Below are 21001 nucleotides of genomic sequence, written 5' to 3' on the forward strand. Positions count from 1 at the left end.
AGCAGCAGCCATATGATAGTGAGAAAGACAGCTTAAAATATAACAGGCAAATTTACAGATAATGAAGGCTGTTGGAAACTGTAAAACATGGAAATGTCAACATCTTTGACAAGAAATAAAACTGGAAACAACACTACAAGGATAGCTGACTTCAGCTGTTACATAAGCTGGGGTACAACTGTGCAGATTACAAATTCAGTGGATGGCAGCACCGTTGGTGCTGTTGCCAAATTTTAGGTTACTGCCTGTTCTGCTAGAGAACAGAGCGAATATTATCTATACTTACTTACTTATTTCATTACAAATATCTGACAGCTTTAGATTTTACAGCTATTAGGCGGTGAAAATTTTGCCAAGATCTGCAGTAATATGTTTATTCAGCTTCGAAAGCTAAAGAAACGAAACATTGCCAGGTAAGTTGAAAAATGCATAGCCAGAAAGATGACAACAAGACTGTTGGGATTACAGAGAGGAACCCTACAATTGTTTGAATAACTTAAGGGATATGATGTCTAATCAGTGTATTAAACTATAAACAATGGTAATATGCAACAAAAACATCAAATATAGTAAAATACTGATAGGACAGTCTGCACAATAAAGACTTTTAGTGCACACTGCTGGTGGTACAATCTGCCATTTGTTAAGTAGGTTTAAGAATGCAAGATAAATATTAGTGTATAATTAATAATTAATAATTTAACTATTGTTCATCATTTTACCACATTAATCATTATTCCACTGCTTTAAGTAGTTCCTAATATATTTTGAGAGTTCTTTACAACACTGTCCTATTTCAGAAACTAACTGCTTTTCAGTATCAGTTTCTTAACTTAATTTGCTCATAGCACCTGTTTCCAAAACCACTCGTCCAGATGTAGCTTTGCATACTTAAGATACTGACCTTTGAAAAAAGCCTGCAATAAAGTTTTCTTAACTCTCTCCCTGTTTATGGATTAGCTTTGGGAAATTCAGCAGTGTAGTAGTTCTCTGTGCTATGCTGCTGCTCCTCTGCAGTCCTGTTTTTGTTTTCTGAGAGAAATTCAAGTTTATCTGTACATTTTCTTTTCTTGTCAGGTCTTGAATTACACAATTTTCCTTAGATGCCATTACTAAATCAGGATGTACAGTTGTTATTGTCAGCTTTGTTTTTATTCAGCATTTCTATTAGAGTAGCAACATATCACACCATAGTTCTTATACTGGATCTTGGTGCAGCCAATCACAGCCTGTCAATAGAAATCAATTTTCTTCTGATTGGTTACCCCCTCCAAACAGAAGACGTGAAGCGCAGGTGGACGAAGGTTCTCTATTCACAGCCAGAGCTATGGGCCTGAGATGACCATATAAGGAATATCCAGTCTCCCTGACACTGTACAGAACTATGATAGATGATCCTGACTGACTATAACGAGTGTCAGCTTTTTGCTACATTCACAGGTGTTGGCCCTGTGATGTCAGAGATGGCTTGGTGTGTCTAAATGCTTATAACGTCACATGGCGTGTAACAAATAATGATGCAAACTTTCTGTGACTTTTGTTTAAGGTGACGCTAAAACATTCAGCAAAAGATGCCAGCGCAATACTCTTGAGAATGTGACTAGACAAGTTTTGTTGACTTTTTAACAAAGATTATTAAGGTAGATACTGTTAAAACAATTACACCAAGCCCAGTTCTTTGGTATTGATTCATTATTATGAGTCACCTCAGCAGGTTATTCAACAAGACCTAAGCATGGGTTTATATAATTTCCATGTTGTCATTGCTGTTTGTTTGACTTGGGGATCATGTCCATCACTGTCGAGGCGGTTTGACCCTTTAAACCTTACCTAACAGCAAGGCCGACTGCCAAGCTTGTCAAAATCAGTGTCCTTAGTATGAGTCAACCTGCATGACCTGGGAGGGCGCTAAAGAAATATGTTGTCCATAATTATAATATAGATCGTGGAATAGACATGTAAGTCATTAGATTCATCCATCCATTCGCTTATCCTTTTTCAGGGTCACGGGGGAAGCTAGAGCCTATTCCAGCTGTCACCCTATCCCAGCGGGGTACACCCTGGACAGATCACCAGTCTGTTGCAGTGCTAACACATAGAGACACAGACAACCATTCGCTCTGACATTCACACCTATGAATCAATTAAACTATCCCCACCAGCTGCATGTCTTTGGACTGTAGGAGGAAGCCGGAGTACCCGGGGAGAACCCACACAAACACGGGGAGAACAAACTCCACACTGATGGTGGAACTGAACTCAGGACCTTCTTGCTGTGAAGCAACTGTGCTACCACCGTGCTACCGTGCTGCTGTGGTTAGATTCATAATCACAAAATTTAAAATAATAATAAAAATTAATTAAACTCTCACCAGTTACTTTTTTTTTTTTTTCTTAAAATTGCAGAAATTTCCTTCATTTATGCCTAATATTTATTTCATTTGAACAACAGCCATCTCACGGCGCTTTAGTAGGGCCAAGAGCCTATAATATCTGAGAGAAAAACAAAAACTCAGATGATTACATATGAGTTGTTTTTGGGATTGTATGAAGGAAAAAAGACAAAGTTTAAAAAAAGGAGGAGGAGGAGGAGGAATGTAAAGAGGGAAGTGGAGAAGGTAGGCTTAGTGTATAAGAAGTCCCCCAGTAGCTGAGTCTTTATAGCAGCATAACTGAGGGATGGTTCAGGGTCACCTTTTTAAGCCCTAATCTTAAGACATGACCTGGATGACTGAGAACCTACACAGATAATCTAGCACTAACTAATCTTTATCAAACAGGAAAGGTTTGAGCTTAATCTTAAAAATAAAAATGCTGTCTGTCTCCTGAATCCAAACTGGGAGCTGGCTCTGCAGAGGAGGGGCCTGACAGCTGAAAACTCAGCTTCCCATTCTACTTTTGGAAATGGTAAATGGCCTGTATTTGTATAGTGCTTTACTAGTCCCTAAGGACTCCAAAGCGCTTTACATATTCAGTCATCTACCCATTCACATTCACACACTGGTGATTTACATTTACTTTGTTACAACTTTGCAATTAAAATGGATGGAAAAACTGATATGCATTTTTTTTCTGCACAATTGAACTATATCGCATATTTGGAATTGTTAGTTGACCTACGCATGTCTTTGGATGGTGGGAAGAAACCAGAGTGCCCAAAGAGAATCCATGCAGGTTCATGCAGAACAGGGAAACTTCACATAAAGGCCTGAAGATTAGAATCCAGGACCTTCTTGGTGTGTCTCCCTTCTTATTTATTATATTATTATAATATATGATTGTATATCATTGTTGCTGATTATATAAACAAAATGTAATAACAATGTAATTAAAAATGATAACAAAGACTTGCACTTAATTAGGCAGGATTCACATAGCACTTTGAGAATGGGCCCCTATGTGTAGAAGCATGAATGGGGTACATGGTGTAGCCTATAGATAAGGGACCACTCTGTGCTACCTGAGATAAAGAAGACTTCGAAAAACATGTGTATTTTATGTTTGAGTGAATTAATATTAATGAGTTATGGCAATTTTCCTTTGGGGAAGGTCAAAACCTCTTTGGTAGGTCCCCAATTATTTTATATGTAAGAAACACTTATGAGTTAAATGTTATACTGATCACTTACTTAAAAGCCCTGTTTATTTCATATTTAAATGTGATATTGATAATAACAAATGAATTTTTTGTTGTTATTTCATTTTATTAATTTATATTTTACTTTAGCGGGACTTTGAACTGTTTAGAAGAGAGGACAACTTTAATCCCGTTTTTTATCACATGATTTTCTTGCTCAGTGTGATCAAAGTTCAGAACTTATACTGCTGGAGATGAGAAGAAGTTATTTGTAACCAGACTCTCTGGAGTGACGTTGGAGGACGTGATTGGTGGGCGGTTCTGGTATATATCCGTCCGGCTTCCATCCCACCTTCTCGCCAGTGGAATTTCATCTCAGCTTCTGCACCTTCAGGGCAGACGAGAACATAAAAATAAGTAAGTACTTTTTAGTTTCCTCCTGAACGTGACTATATCCTCTTTACACATGACTTCAGTTTTTTATGCCATAGCTGTGCTCGTTAAAAGCGGACAGTTTCCCCATGAACCCAGATCGTTATAGCGTGCTCTGGCCTGACTCCGTGTCATTTCTCCCGTGCTCAGCTGTATGCCTACGTGGACTTAGCCAGCTAGAAGAACCAACTGTATTCGAAGCTAACATTAGCACGCTAGCTAAAGGCTCTCAGTTCAACTAGTTTTAACGAGCTCAGCAGTGTTGGCTACAACATATAAAAACGACAACACATCGGGTTGAGAATGTGTTCAGAATTACGGTACTGTTTTAGTTGTTGATTCGCTGCCATCTTAATGCTGTTAGCTGTTTTGAGGCACAGCCTGAAGTTGTGTGTGGGTCTCGTTGAGCTAACTTCACCATTAGCTGAGGGGCTACGTGTCACACGCCGCATTCAAAGTTTTTAGCAAGTTTGCTAACCAGCTAAGGGTTTGGATTCAGTAATCCGTGACTCACTGATTATCCCGGTGAATATCCCACCTCAGATAGGAGACCCATATATTTACAGTAACCCCGACAGTAGGGACAGTGTTAGTTTGTCTCGATCTCTTACATTTTTTTTAATGGTTGACCAATGTTAGCCAAATGACGGCAGCTAGCATTAACTAAAATGTGTCATTGGCAGCTGTCAGCTTTTAGTTAACTTGATATCGTGTTAGCTGGCAGTCACACTAACCAGCCTCTTAAATCCTTAATCTGGGATTGGGGTATAATGTCATAAAGGCTCGAAGGTTGTCATGCTGAAGCTAATGGGAGTTTAACTAGCAAAGGCGAGCCAGGCACTCTGAACTTGTTAGCAGTTCGTTAGTACAAGTTGTCTCCAATACGTAACGTAAAATGTCATTTAGCTGCATTACACTGGTTTAAACTAGTAATAAGTCTAATTAATGGTTGCCACAGCTGTACCCGTGGCATGTTTATTTAATGTTCTGGGGTCTCTCTGGTGAATGCTCTCCACTTACACTCTTATTTTGGTTTTAGGCTACACATTTTTTCTTTCCTTGTTGTTGTGTTTTTTTGTTTTTTGTTTTTTTTAAAGAAAAAAACAACCTCTTAAATTCTTTATCTTGTATAATTGCATTAATAAACATTATTAAATTGCACAGGCTCTGCTGGAAGAAGCGGTTCACTTGTATGGTTTTAATATTGACTGTGTTATAGTGTGTAGTAAAAAAAAAAAAGAAAGAATTTGCTGATATCTCGGAGGAGAAGGCAAAGTAATTTGTCCTGACAGTTGAGGAATTTGCATGTTTCATTTCAAGCAACGGATGTATACTGTGGTTACATGTGAAGAGGTGACGGCTCCAGGACAACTTCAAGTATAAAAAGAATCTCATTGCTTAGCACTGTAAATATGTGGCCTCCCTCTGGGTCACGATCCTGTTTCTGGACCCCCCTTTTCTTTCCTTTTCTTTTTTTGAGCAGACTTTTTACTCTGGAATTGCCAAAGTTGTGCCAAAACACACTTGCGCTTTAGTGCTGTGGCAGCTATTTGTTGAACCAAACTGCTAATCAAAAGGCCTCTGGCCTTTCAAGGGCAAGTATCATATCAGGCCAGTTCTTTCTTTTCCAAGGAAAATTTGTTCAAAGAAAAGGGTTTCCTGAATCCTGTTGCTATTCTGGAGTGCTCTCCGTATTGCATACAGACTGGTCCTATACCTGCTTACCTCCAGCAGATGATTTAAAAAAGATAATAGTGGTGTCCTGATACACAAAGTGACGATATCATGAGCATGCCTTAAACATTTGTTATTTCTAACAACCACTTTATGGCTGTGTAGAAGCCTATAGAAAAACAAGTCCTTTCTGTGTGGCATTTGTAAATGCCTGTTGACTTTACTGTGGATAATTTCGGATCATACTGAAACTGAACATTTTGTAAATGATATTGTAAATTATGGCATCTGAAGCAATCAGACTTCCAATTTATGTTAATTAATAAATGGCGACTACAAATGTAACTTACCCTGTTTACATAAGAACTCTGCCAAATCAACCATGTGGAGCTATCCGCTGGGGCGATCCTTTGTGGAAAAAAGGAAGCAGACAAAAGTATCTTTCGTTTGCATAGTGTCCAGACTATGCTTTCAGGCTCTTGGAAATACTCCTGACACTGGTTTAGTTTATAAACTGATCAGATAGAAGCTGAGACATTTTGAAGACATTCCTCAAATACCCATGTTGGATTGGGTCTGATTAGTTTGAGCATGCAACAAGACATCATTGGTAGGCTCACTTGCATTTGTAATTTCATCCTTATTGCTTGGTACTCCCACCCACTGAGATGCCGTCCTCTGACATGTCGTCCCATTTGCTTTGCAACAAGTCAGCCAAAGTTTTCCTCCGCCCTGACCGCCTTATGCTGGTGTTGCTTTCAGAGAAGTGTATTCCTTTTCAGTTCCACCTTATTGTTTCTTCACACAAAGAAATCTCAGGTCTTCTTGCCAATGCGGTTCCTTTTTTTCTCTTCCTTATGGTTTTTCTATGAGCAGCCAAACCTCTGCACCCTGTAACACCAGCACGTGAATGGTCAATTAGATAAATGTACAGGCGTTTTTTGGGGGGACTCTTTATTAGAAACTGTTTTGGGCTTGTGATTTGTCTTCCAAATAAAAACATAAGTGCTAAGCTTTATTAACAGCAGCTGTACACGGCCATTCTATCACTAGTCGCTTTAATAATATTAATGAGAACAGGCCACATGTTGTCACTTCTGCCAACGCTAACAAATGGAGCTAGAAACCTACTTTTTAGTGCGTCTTCTTATAATATTGGGCTTTCCAAAGAAAGTGCCTGGCAGATCGTACACCTCTTCCCAAACAACACTCATTGAGTTAATAACATTCGTCCTATGGGAGTCTGTCCACACCTCAGTGGAAAATTTGACTGTTTCCAAGGGTTGTTGAGCAAGTGAGGAAATCTGTGACATCAAACTAGCGAAATGAATCCCAAGTGTTTCTGAGACCTCAGCACAGCCATGTCAATAAGGACATTTAATGCGAATTGTTCACTGTGTGCTTTTACAGGCTCTTGCATGAGAGCGTGATAGCCTGGTTACCTGGCTCACACACAGCAGCTTCATCACTTGCCAGCTCTGTCCTTTTTGTACGACAAGGCAGCGTCCTGATTATGAAAGCCAGATGCTTGTTGAGGAGAGCGAGCTCCAGCGGCAGCTATGCTTTACTGCTGTTCACTAATGCATTTCTTGGCATCTGCTTTATCTGAACATTTCTTAATTTACCATTTGGTTTCAGCCATGAGTTGGCAGTGTTTATCTTACCGGGCTCATCAGAACCACAACTATAACAAAATGTGCAATTAGGCCTGACGAGTGGATATGTCTGTGAAGCATGAGTATGTTTTTTCTTTTTCCTTATATTGGCTCTGTTTGTAATCAGTATCCACTATTACTGTGCAATTTAATGATCTACATTTTAAATGCAGGTCATGGTGTAAGACTCATACACAGAAGTGAAAACATGGTTTTCTTTGTGGATTTAAACTGAGGTCCCAGATTTTTTTTTTAACAGTTGTTTTTTCTTTTTTCTTTTTCTGCTTTCTAGGCAAAAGCTGGCAGGCTGACGGGAGCTTTCATCTTTACAGGACGGATTATCTGGTAACTGACCATTTAGCTGGTAAGTTTGTACAGTTTTTATATTGGCACTTACTTTTGCCAACATAACATTAAGTCGTCTTCTTCTTTTTTTTTCCTTTAAGTTATTTAGACAGTTTTACTCAAATATTCACTGATTAGTGAGTAATTATGGCCTCCAACAAAATGATACATTGTCATGAACTTAGAATTAATGCATTAAAAATGCATCGGCGCAGGCCCTGGTTTGTGGAAGCAGCCAGGTTTCGCCTCCATTTTTAATACAGTAGTGCTGTTCTACCTAATCACTTGTGTATAAACAGCTGCCACATACATGGTGCAACTAGTTTAATTTAACAATCGCAAATACATTTTTCAAACCATAATAAGCCTTTAAGTTTTGTACATGTATTTTGTATCTGTCCTCCCGCATTTCCTTAACCTCCTCACTTCAAGCCCCATCTCCTGAACTGTGTCAGGGTTCTAACACAAATGTGCAAAAATATGCTTATTTATTCATAATGTCGTCGTAATTACTAGTTATCAGATTAGATATACGATCCTCTCATCTCCGTTTAGCTGATAATGAGACTGCTAAACAGTAGCTGGTTTTAAGTTAACATTATGGCAGCTAGCATGAGTCCTTAAAAATCACTCTCCCTCTGATAAACGGTTTGATCACATTCTCACATTATAGGAGTTTATTCGGTAAGAGTCCAGGTCCAACAATTTTGGCTGTTTAGTTAGGATCTCCTAAATAACTCACCTCAGTATCCTAATCATCAGACTCTTTTCACAAAGTTTTACAGCCTCACCCAGAGTAAATAGACACCCATCATATTGACAATCAAAGTAAACAGCAGACTGACCGCCTACGCTCGTTACAGATGAACGGCAGCCAGAGTTGCTTGTCATACAATATACATTAATATAAATAACACAAATATACAGTGAAATAACTGTGAGAATTTAGAATTTAGTAAACTGACTTAAAGTAAAATGACCTGGATAAACTTTCTTTTTATTTTTTAACAGCCCTCTGTGTCTTTAGCACCATTATTACATCCATACAATATTGATTGTAAATAAGGTTAGCACGTTGTTAAAGCAGGCCATACAAAAGGCGTCATACGCTCCCCCCCCGCCCCGCGACAACTAGGATAGGCTCCAGCTAAATCTGAAGTGGATAACTGGCTAACAAAATGTTGTTGTTTTTTTCTTCCTTCCCTTCATGGATAACTTTGGATTTGGATCACTGGTGCTTTAAAGTTTTTTGCAGTGAAACACTTCAAAGTTACCTGACAACTTCACTTAAAATAAGTTTTCAGGCCAAGAATGATCAGTTGTAACCGTAAAGAGATTTAATTTAGTGCCGCTAATGAGCAGTGGGCACAAGAAGTTTATGCAGTCTGACAAGGAGGAGGCCCCACTGCAAGGGTGTTCATAGAGCAGCTAAACACACAGCCACATGGAAGCAAATTTCCCCACAATTTACAGATCGATGACAAAACAAAGTCAGGATGTAGTCTTTATGCTTTCAGATGAATTTCAGTCACGCTTGGGAGGGGAAACTCCTCACTGAAGCAACTTGCATTCCTGTGCTTTGGCTAGAATTGATGTTTGTCTACAAAACAAGAAGAACGAGGTGATGGCTTTGGCTGATATCAAGTTTCATCATTGATGGTTAAACCGAACTGACCTGTAGTTGGAACACAGAGTGCAGTTGTTGTTTTTAATGGAACTCGATCATCAACTTCGTTTATAATTCAGAAAGCCGAAACATCAACAAGATCAATTAATTTCATTTTGTTTTTTTAAAATAACTGTTATAGATAAGCGGATTGGCCTTGTGGTTTCTTTCTTGGAAAGAATTATTGGTTCAAAGATCCTAGACGGGGCTGCTGAGCTTTATGTTGGCGGATTTTTGCTTTAATCCTATCCAGCGTGGACATGCAGAGGGGTCAGTGGGGTAAAATCCTCTTAACCTTGCAGCCTTGTCACTTGGCTACATTTCTTAGAATAGAACTGGAGAAGATGGTTGAACAGAGTTCCTGTTGGAAAAACAAAATGTGCTGTAGCTGCAGCCCCGCCCACACCACCGCTCTGCTAGGACGTAATCTCTTCAGTTACTCCCCACTTAGACTCGGCATACATTAGCAAAGTGCTGACGTGTGAATGTGATGAGTGATTATTCTGTCGCACATGGCTTTCTCTGATAAATGTAGATTAGATAAAGGTGAACATCCCAAAGTCCGTGTGTGATAAGCTTGTTTAGCACATTAAACTGTGCTTGTGACACTTTCACCACTTGAAACAAGGGCCTTGCTAAAATTGCCTGTGAGTGCATGCAAAACTCAGTTTCTTGGTTAAACAAAGAGTGCATTATAGCTATCACTGTCACTGCTGTTATGCAAATGACATACACAGGGCTAACTAACTGGTTCAATCCAAAAAGTTAAAACCCAGAGACTTATAGCGAAGTGTTGTAACGAGCATGCACCAGTATAATGTTTTCCAATACAATACCAGTATCCTAGCTTTGGGTGTCTGCGGTTAGGAGGGTTATATTAATAAGTTGTATTTATCATTGGGAGAAAGAAACAGGGATTCATTTAAAAAAAAAAAAAAAAAAAAAAAAAAAAAAGCATCAGAATTAAAATGTGCTGAATTGGTAATTATTGATACAATAAATGAAAACAGGCTGAAGATAAAAGCCATGGAAAAATAAAACTCAACTGGCTTCATTCACCTAAATTATTTGCTCTAGTCTCCTTTCAGCTCAGTGTGAGTCATAAGGCTGCAGACTGCCAGTTCACCTCACACATTTACGCTCATGGTGCTGTTATAAGTGCAGTGCAAGTTTAACACTGAACAAACATCCTTGATTACTAATCTTTTATGTAATGTTTGTCTGATGAAACATGACTGAATGTGAATGAGGGAGAGGGAAGCCGACTCGTCAAAGCTTTTCAGCTAACTCAGCCAGTTTTGAACTAGAGTAAAGGAAACAAACAAACTTCAGCACACAGAAAAGTTATTGTAGCAGGTTATTCTAGCTGCTACGGTTGACACAGGACGAAGTAAAAACAGAACGACAGAGAACTGAGTGACCTCCATTTCGAGCATCAGCTCTGTCCATCCTTAATTTCTACAAATCAGAAAGAAATCCGACGACATCTCTTGTATGAACGAGGTGAATTTGAGAAAAAGCTCAAAATGAGCAGACTACGTCTCCTTTGAGACTTGTATATGTATTTTCTTGCTATGTGTACTGTTACTAAGCTTGTGAAGATGACGTAAGCTCTTCTTTTAGTGGCACACTCGGACTCCGTGTTAACGTGGGATTTCGACCATGAGCTCAGTCGCTGTACTTACGCAGGAAACCTTCAATGCGCACCGCAGTGGGCTTTTGCCAGAGCAGGGTGGTGGTGAGTATTTGGACATAAGACTCTATGGCCTGTAAAATGCAAGCCGAGCCACAAGTGGCTTCAAGGTGTATGTCTTTCCTATGTGCACAGCTGCTGTGGCAGGACCCAGTGCTGGAGAGGATGAGGAAGCCCTTCCTACCTACAAGGAAGCCTTCCCACCTCTCCCTGAGAAGGCGGCCCAACCTGAGGGGACCCAGGAAACTTCCAGCGCCTGGGCATCAAAGATCCGTCCTCTCAAGTCTTCGATTATCACCCAGGTACAACTTCTCCTTTGAAATAGTAATGCAGTTATAGAACTTTTTTTTTTTTTTTTAAAGAGTCTGCCACAGGATCTTAATTATATGATTTGAAAGTAAATGACAAAGACATTAATTAAGAGTTTACTACATGCATTATATATTTAGAGATATGTGTAGCAATAGGAGACTTAAATAATCAAATGACAAATATGATCCTTCCATGTAAGTGGATTGTAGTTGTGTATGTCAAAGCTAAAATGTCAGTTTCCTGCCGATGATGGATTCTTCTCCACTGGGCATGGCAGCTGTTTCTGTGTACAGGGCGACACTGGATGTTGTAAAAAGACGAACCTTTAAGAAGGGTTTTCCTCCTCGTCGTGTAATAACTGTCTCCGTATGTTCTGTGACACTAGTGGTTGGTACGAAGACGGCATGCTCTGCGACACGCAGCAGTAAACATGGTGAAATAAACAACCATAGCACAGACACATACAGCTACAGTGACACAGGAAGCCTTATCAGTCATTTAGAATCAATTAAAGAAATGATTACCCATAAATAGCAGGAGATTTGTGTGACTCAAACGGTTATCTGTGGAAATTAGGCTTCTGTAAGCAAGTCAGGAGAAAAACTGACTCGAAGCTTTAAAAAGCATCGGAGGGTCAAATTTTTTTTTCTTGTTCTTTCCAGAAGAATCTGGAAACAGATTCTTCTGGAAAATGACCTAATTGATTAAACTTGGGGAGGAGAGAGCTTGAGCCTTATCTAATAGATGAGGTATAATGCTGTTTACACAAATGCTGTGTTTAAAGACCATTCAGAACAGTCAGTGTTGTTTGATGTACGGCCTTGGTTTAAATAGTGCAGAAGCATGTGCCACTTGGCTCCCTAAATAACAATGCATTTGTTATACATCTGTTAGGCTAACGTTAGTAATGCTAGCACTGCAGATTTATTTATTTAATTTTTTTCCCTGTGCAGGTTAACGTGAGCCTGTGTTGTTAGTCATGTTATTTACTCTTCTTCTAAGCTTTCAGCAGTCTAAGCACTCCGCTGGTTGATAGGGACATCATCAGTCTTACTTCCCACTTGCCTGTTTCATAACTTGCCGTCCAAAAGTGGGTTGCTGTCGCCCGCTTCCGTCAGTGTGGGCAGCTAGCTGTGTTGACCCGATGGTTGACGGGTGTTGTACACAAAGAAAAGATGAATCATTAGTTTCCATGTCTAAATTTTTTGGTGCTGATTACTGCAGTGTTTAAATAAATCAGATGTCTACTTTAGGGTGGGGGGTGGGTGTGACTAGTGAATTAATGGATCATTATCTTTCCTTTTTAAATAAAATGTTTAATTCATTGGCATGTTTTCAGTATGATATAAAACGGAAGGAAAAACATTTATATTTGAGAATGAGAAGGGTTTTAGTAGAAGGAACATTTTTGTGTATTTTGGTTACAGATCTTGGTGAGGATTACCCGAGCTGGTGGTGTTCTATTTGAACGCATTTGTTTGCCTCACATTTTAGGTTTTCTTTGTGTCAAGCTAATCCTGTTTGTCACAGATTTTTATTTTTATTTTTACATGAACTATGTTTTCCTAGGTTTTCCATGTGCCGTTGGAGGAGCGCAAGTACAAGGACATCAACCAGTTTGGGGAAGGAGACCAAGCAAAGGTTTGCGTAGACATCATGCATAAGACCGGAGCTCACCTGGAACTCTCCTTAGCAAAAGATCAGGGTCTCTCCATCATGGTGTCTGGAAAGTTGGATGCCGTGATGAAGGCCCGTAAGGAGATTGTGTCCCGACTGCAGACTCAGGTTAAGAGATTTGCCTTTATTGGTTTTCTTAAATGATAAGTTGCAGACTGGTACCAAATTTGCCTTCTAATCTAAACCAACAGGCTTCAGCTAGTGTTGGCATCCCCAAGGAGCACCATCGTTTTGTCATTGGCAAAAACGGGGAGAAGCTTCAGGAGCTGGAGCTCAAGACTGCCACCAAAATCCAGATCCCACGACCTGACGACCTCAGCAACCAGATCAAGATCTCTGGTACCAAGGAGGGGCTGGAGAAGGCAAAGCATGAGATCCTGTTGATCTCTGCTGAGCAGGTAATTTACCACCTCACGCCAACACCTTTTTAAGGATATCTGTATATAATTTGTTCAAAGTTTGTTTTATAGCTCTTCCAAATCTGATACATTAGCAATTTTCCTCTTTTTAGGACAAGCGTGCTGTGGAGAGGGTGAACATTGAAAAAGCGTACCACCCATTCATCACCGGTGCCTACAATAAGCTAGTGGGCGAGATGATGCAAGAGACTGGTGCCCGCATCAATGTCCCCCCTCAGAGTGTGAATAAGACTGAGATCGTCATCACTGGGGAAAAGGAGCAGGTGGCCCTTGCTGTGACTAAGATCAAAAAGGTTTATGAAGACAAGGTATGCAAATAAGCACTGAGAAATTGTGTCCAGACTGCAGCAACAGTCAGATTTTCATATTTTTCTATAGCTGGTATTGCTGTTTATCATCTAGATTGACACCAGTAATCGTCCTGCCCTGCACATTGTGTTCCTTTGTCCAGATAAATGGCACAAAAAATGAAAATATTTACTTTGCGCAAAGTCCCTCACCTTCTTGTCTGTCTTGTAGAAAAAGAACACCACCACTATTGCTGTGGAGGTGAAGAAGTCTCAGCACAAATATGTGATCGGCCCCAAGGGAAACACCCTGCAGGAGATTCTGGATAGAACTGGCGTCTCAGTTGAGATCCCACCTTCTGACAGCAGCTCAGAAACTGTCATCCTTCGTGGAGAGCCCGACCGTCTGGGTCAGGCTCTCACTGAAGTTTATGCCAAGGTACATTTACCATGTGAAGACTGGTAATGTTAAGAGTTATTTAAACATATGAGAATTGAGGAGTAACGACAGCATTTTTCCTTCTACAGGCAAACAGTTACACTGTTTCCTCGGTCTCAGCTCCTTCTTGGCTTCATCGTTTCATTATTGGGAAGAAGGGCCAGAACTTGGCAAAGATCACTCAACAAATGCCCAAGGTGTGTTAAATGCTCTTAAATAAAGTACTTGTTTAATTTTTTTTAAACCTGCTTTTAACTTCTGTCTCATGTATTTTGAATGAAGGTGCACATTGAGTTCACTGAGGGAGAAGACAAGATCACCCTGGAGGGTCCTACCAAAGATGTGCAAATGGTGCAAGGCCAGATTGAAGCCATGGTTACAGATTTGGTAAGTGTGTTGAATCTTTAGTCACACAGAAATTTGTCAGGCTATGTTTCTCCCTGAAAAACTGTAAGCTTCAGCGAAATTTATACACTTGTGTTGTAAATTTTTGTAAAAGGCTGTAAATGTGTTTATTCCTGCTGTAAAGTTGAACATTTTTAAATGTTTAAACTTGAAGTCGTATCAAGTGAGAATGAGCAAACCTTAAGTGCTAGACAACAAGCTCTTCATGATTTTTGTTGTTTTGATAGGTAAGCCGAATGGACTACGCAGAGATTAGTGTGGATCCCAAATTCCACCGTCACCTGATTGGAAAAGGAGGTGTTAATAGTGAGTATATTGCTGTCAGATGCTGCAACAACAACAACAAGGAATATTTTTCTGAAACAATGAATTTACTTATTAATTTAGTCAACCGGATCAAAGAGGTGCACAAGGTGACTGTCCGCATCCCCCCTGATAATGAAAAGAGCAACCTGATCCGCATTGAGGGGGATCCCCAGGGTGTGCAGGAAGCCAAGAAGGAGCTGCTAGAGCTTGCGTCACGCATGGTTAGTTCAAGCTTCAGTTTAGAGGCAAAATTCTGCAAATGATTTCCTGTTATGTCTCTAATTGCATGGTTTCATGTAGGAGAACGAGCGTACAAAGGACTTGATCATCGAACAACGTTTTCACAGGGCCATCATTGGCCAAAAAGGGGAGAAGATTAAGGAAGTGCGGGACAAATTCCCAGAGGTGAGCTATAAATCATCATTGTGGTTGTTTCTCTGTTTTGTTTTGTTGTCCCCCCTTTTCTTTTTTCTTTTTTTCTCTCTCCCCTTCTTCTTCCCTCTGCTTTAACCTTGGAAAATTTACTCCCTTACCTCTAAATGTTTGTTCCAGGTCATCATTAACTTCCCTGACCCAGCACAGAAAAGTGACATTGTTCAACTTCGGGGCCCAAGAACTGAAGTAGAAAAATGTTCAAAGTTTATGAACAAGATAGTGGCTGAAATGGTAAATCTCAGTTTGACTTGAAGTTTAAAATGCTGTGCTAGTGTATTTGTATTTTATTGCAGCGTTGAAGTGTCATTAAGTGTTAACCTTCAGTGATTCCTTTGGTCAGGTGGAGAACAGCTATTCTGTCTCAGTCCCCATCTTCAAGCAGTTCCACAGAAACATCATTGGAAAAGGAGGGTCAAACATCAAGAAGGTACTGCACGTTTTCCGATTCTGAATTCACGTTAAATCGGCGTGTTAATTTATTTTAAGTTTGATTTGACACCTCCTTTATTTTTTTGCTTTGTAGATTCGAGAGGAAACAAACACCAAAATTGATCTGCCTGCTGAGAACAGCAATTCGGAGATGATTGTCATCACTGGGAAGAAGGCAAACTGCGAAGCAGCACGGACTCGGATCTTGGCCATTCAGAAGGATCTGGTAGGCACTCATTTTAGCATGTGTGGGGATTTTTTTTTATTTTTTTTTATTTTTTATTTTTATTTAAACTAGGGTTGTTTTCAAATCTTGTCTTGTTTGCTTTAATAAATTGTCATGTTGTCCAGGCGAACATCTCAGAAGTGGATGTGTCCATTCCCTCGAAGCTGCACAACTCCTTGATTGGGTCGAAGGGACGTTTGGTGCGATCCATCATGGAGGAGTGTGGCGGCGTGCACATTCACTTTCCCACAGAGGGCTCAGGGATTGATAAGGTCACCATCAGAGGCCCTGCAGAGGAGGTGGAGAAAGCTAAGCAGCAGCTGCTTGCCTTGGCGGAGGAGAAGGTTTGTAAATATGTGTCTGAATTAAAGCTGAACTTTTGTTCAACTCATTGTTTTGAAGTTGTGGGGTGAAGAGAATGAGAAGGTAAAAAGGCAAAGAGCTCCTTTTGTATTAGCACATGCTGAGCATTTGTTTCGGTCATCCTTTTAGTCGCTCGCAAATGGCTAAGAAAATGTTTCTGAAGTTTGATTTGGTTAGTTATTATCCCATTATCAGGGAGTTCATGCATTTCAGTTGGAAAAAGACTTGAACAAAGACCTTATGTAGTTAAAAGCTACTTGTAATAAATGTCAGCCTAATTTTATCCATTTTGTTTTCCTTAGCAAACAAAGAGTCACACTGTTGAGCTGCATGCAAAACCAGAGTACCACAAATTCCTTATTGGGAAAGGTGGTGGAAACATCCGTAAGGTTCGTGACAGCACCGGCGCCAGAATCATCTTTCCCACCCCTGAGGACAAAGACCAGGAACTCATCACTGTGGTTGGCACCGAGGAAGCAGTACGGGATGCACAGAAAGAGCTGGAGGAACTCATCAAGAGTTTGGTAAGATTTCAAATGAGTTCTGTCAACAGTTGGATGAAATGAACCAACAATTCGGTTAATTTTATTTTTTGTGTTACAGGACAATGTTGTTGAGGACACTATGAACGTTGACCCCAAGCATCATCGCTACTTTGTAGCCCGCCGTGGCCAAGTCCTTAGGGACCTTGCTGATGAGTATGGTGGGGTTATGGTGAGCTTCCCCCGCACAGCTTCTCAGAGTGATAAAGTTACCCTTAAAGGAGCCAAAGAGTGTGTGGAAGCTGCCAAAAAACGCATGCAGGAGATTGTGGAGGACTTGGTTAGTAGTGTTTTGTTAAGGGAAGTCTTTCTGTTTATTCTCCTCTTTGAAATGTAACAAGCTTTTCTTCTTTTTATTTTTCAGGAGGCTCAAGTGACTATGGAGTGTGTAATTCCTCAGAAGTTCCACCGTTCAATCATGGGTCCTAAGGGCTCACGGATCCAGCAGATCACTAGAGATCACAACGTGCAGATAAAGTTCCCAGAACGCGAGGACCCACAAGGTAAATAGTAAAGACCTGCAGTGTGTCTATTACTTTAGTTTCTGTCTTAATATAACTTTCATTATGAGAACATTGATATTTTTATTTATTTTTAAGTAACACTTTATTTATAAATAAATAAAATAATTGTACTTAGTTTTGAAACTGATGGTTGATATTTTTAGCCAACAAAAAGCATTTGGGCATGTACATTTATTTATTTTTTTGAATACTCTGATTTTCTTTTAGCTGCACCTCCTGCTGAGGCTCCTGTCCAGGAGAATGGAGAAGCTGACGGTGAAGTGAAGGAGCCAGTTGATCCCAACGCGCCCAAGAAGTGCGACGTGATTATAATTTCTGGACGCAAAGAGCGGTGCGAGGCTGCCATCGAAGCACTGAAGGTTGGACTTCATATTCAAGCTCAGGAATGTTAAAAAGCAACTTTTTGAAGAACTACAGCTAACTGTCTTCCTTCTTTAGGCCCTGGTTCCTGTAACTATTGAGGTGGAAGTGCCTTTTGAGCTTCATCGCTACATCATTGGACAGAAAGGAAGTGGAATTCGCAAGATGATGGAGGATTTTGAGGTGTGTTGCAGATGTCCTTATAGGAATGAAGGAGCCTTGATGTTTTACTGGATATTTGATCTGGCATCACTGTCTCTCTCCAGGTTAATATTCAAGTGCCTGCTCCTGAGCAGCAGTCTGATAAAATCGCCATCACCGGCTTGGCCAGTCTTCTCGACCGCGCCAAAGAGGGCCTCTTGGAGCGCGTCAAAGAGCTGCAGGCCGAGCAGGAGGATCGGGTTAGTATTTGCTTACTAAAATGCATCAATTGTGGCACTTAATGTGTGTTGAGGCTGAACTATGGTGTCTTTATTTCTGTGTTGACGATTTATAGTCAAATGGTGCACTAATCTTTTCAGATTAGCTCAAAGGGCACCCTTATCATAATCCTCAAGTGAACAAAGGGCTTAATAATTAGTCTTATCTTAGGCAAACATCAGGTTGAGTAGTAGTGGGAAATGGCCAGCTGTCAGACTTTATGAAATTCCAACCCAACATTTTGCCACCTTTTCTCAAACCCTCTGCAGGCACTCAGGAGCTTCAAGCTGACCATCACTGTGGACCCCAAGTATCACCCCAAGATAATCGGCCGCAAGGGTGCCATTATTACAAACATCCGCACTGAGCATGATGTTAACATCCAGTTCCCAGAGAAGAATGATGAAAACCAGGTATGTCTATGGCTTATGGTATTAAATCGAAATGGGCTTCCTGATAATGGTGCTCGATATTGGGCCAGATGCTTGGTATAAGGGTGTTTTTTGTTTTTTTTTTTAAAATTAATTCTGCTGTGTCTCCATAGGATCAGATTACTATTACAGGGTATGAGCACAAAGCCATAGCTGCACGAGATGCCATTCAGGCCATCGTGGATGAGCTGGAAGAGATGATCTCTGAGGACATCACCCTGGACAGCAGGGTCCATGCTCGCATCATTGGCGCCCGTGGCAAGGGCATTCGCAAGATCATGGATGAGTTTAAGGTTAGGATGGTGAAACGAGAAGGTGTAGGTAGCTGCTCTACAAATCTGTGTATAATGACAGAGACAAAGAGGTGTGGGGGGGGGACAATCCTCTCCCCCCCCCACACAAAAAAAAACTATCAGAAGGGAAAAGGTTAAACCTGCCAGACAGCACAGTCACAGCTGTGCTCACATACAGAAATGAATGATATTGTAATTAGTGGAATAGGTCATTCCAAATACTGCACTTTCTGTATTCTTACAAACTTTAACTTCTCTTTTAAACTCTTCAGGTTGATCTCAGGTTTCCCCAGAGTGGAGCTGCAGACCCAAACCTCGTGACAGTCACCGGTCGCCCTGAGCTTGTGGATGAAGCCATCGACCATCTCCTCAACCTGGAAGAGGAATACGTAAGCTTCCCTCTCCAGATAATGTCCAAAACAAAAAGTGCTTTGTGTGAGTTAATTGGTACTTACACAGTTTGTTTTGTGTCAGATGGCAGATGTTGTGGAAAATGAGGCAAAGATGGCTTATATGAGGCCTTCTGGCAGTAGCGCTGCTGCCGCCGACGAACAGCGTGGCCCATCCAAAGGCTTCGTGGTGAGGGAGGCTCCCTGGGCTACTGCCAATGAGAAGGTGAGGGTCTTCTAATATCAAGGTCAAAAATCTGCAAAGTGGTCACGCCCTTTTCTTTTTAAATCCTCATTTTCCTTTTTTTTTATTTTTATTTTTTAAATTAATAATTTTTTTTCCCTACTCTTAAGGCCCCTGATATGAGCAGCTCTGAAGATTTCCCAAGCTTTGGAGCCCCAGTGGCAACCAAGGCCTCACCCTGGGGACCAAAGCGCTTCTAAGCCGTGCTGCTACAGACGGGCCTGAAATTAACCAACACAATCTACCCCGTTATTCTCCCCAACCCCCTCTTGACCTGGACTGACCGCTGACCCTAAAAGTCTTCAGTTCTGAGACTGTCATCCTTCTGTCTACTTATCTCGGTCTAGCCTCGCAGATTCAGTCTAAAAGTGTTCTAAGATACTGTAATTGACTTGTGAGCTCTGTTTCTGCATTAAATACTGTCTTATGCTTAAAAAAAACAAACAAAAAAAACAACCCATTGTTACGGTGAAGTCTACAGTCTGTAAAAGACCGATGTTTAAATGTTGATTAGACAAGACATTTCATTGTGGTTTGAACTGTTATACCAAATTCAGTGGTGGCCAGACATGAGGTTCTTTTTATTTTATTTTTAAATTTATTTTTAAATTTTATTTAATTTTTTTTTTTGAGCTGCCCTTATCTTAGTTGCCTTCGCAGGGTGGGGTGAAGCAATTGAATTGCTGCTGGTGACCTATTCAGACATGAAGCCTGACCAGCGAGGCCAGCTGTTTCAGTATCCCACCCCTCTCCTGCCTTATTCATGTAGCTGCGTGAAAATTGTCAGTCATTAGCCCTCAAGCACACTCTAGTGGTTGTCCTCCGTCACGTCGTTCCATTTGCTTGTAACTGTGCTTCTGTGTATACTGTCAAGTAGTGGCATGTACCTTGTAGCCTTATGAATTGGTGAACTTTTCAAAGGGGGTGTGGGAGTGGAGGAAGGGTAGGGAAGGGGGCGGGGGGGTGGTTTTAGCCAGTGCAGAATGGCACCTACTCAAACTGCCAGATGCTTGGAGATCATGCCAGAACTAAACCTCTTGCAACACTAGGCCTAGAGCTCCAACGTATCCAACCTCACACTAACTGTTGGACCTATATTTTTTTTTTTTCTTTTAATTTTTCTTTTTTTTTCTTTTCTTTTTTTGACATTCAAAAGTAAGTCACTCTACAAAATAAAATGACTGTGTGTTTGTGATCAAAACGGCAGACCATCGTGTGCCAACTACCTGTCTAGTGATGTCCTGTGTTACTCATCCTCTGTATTGGGTCAGTGTCCAGTCCTTTTGTCTTCCAGTTGCTATGCAGATTGCTCTGTTAAATAGCAATGGCCCTTCTTATTTTTAATCAGCCTTACAACTAGAAAGATACAAACCAGGTAGAGATGATGTTGAGGTGCATTTTTAATGGACAACTGGAAGGTATGTCTATTGTTTCCTCAAACTCTCGGGACAGTCCCCC

At 40.6% G+C, this 21001-nt stretch overlaps 1 protein-coding gene across 1 annotated transcript; it reads left to right on the top strand.

Moving 5' to 3' along the window:
- Window positions 1-3892: 3892 nt before the first annotated feature.
- hdlbpa (high density lipoprotein binding protein a) lies at window positions 3893-20688 on the top strand. The gene is made up of 28 exons (XM_005727203.1): window positions 3893-3994; window positions 7631-7702; window positions 10973-11087; window positions 11178-11344; window positions 12924-13139; window positions 13223-13429; window positions 13543-13758; window positions 13970-14176; window positions 14266-14373; window positions 14459-14563; window positions 14809-14887; window positions 14969-15108; window positions 15188-15292; window positions 15440-15553; window positions 15663-15749; window positions 15846-15977; window positions 16103-16321; window positions 16643-16864; window positions 16944-17162; window positions 17247-17385; window positions 17614-17765; window positions 17845-17949; window positions 18033-18167; window positions 18456-18599; window positions 18731-18910; window positions 19183-19299; window positions 19385-19525; window positions 19654-20688. Exons 3-28 carry the CDS (start codon window positions 11012-11014, stop codon window positions 19741-19743), a joined length of 3822 nt encoding a protein of 1273 aa, XP_005727260.1. The 5' UTR covers window positions 3893-3994; window positions 7631-7702; window positions 10973-11011; the 3' UTR covers window positions 19744-20688.
- The last annotated feature ends 313 nt before the right edge of the window (window positions 20689-21001 follow it).

The sequence above is a fragment of the Pundamilia nyererei genome, unplaced genomic scaffold (assembly GCF_000239375.1).
Source record: "Pundamilia nyererei isolate P.nyererei 1_Seehausen unplaced genomic scaffold, PunNye1.0 scaffold00023, whole genome shotgun sequence".
In the NCBI taxonomy this organism is placed as follows: domain Eukaryota; kingdom Metazoa; phylum Chordata; class Actinopteri; order Cichliformes; family Cichlidae; genus Pundamilia; species Pundamilia nyererei.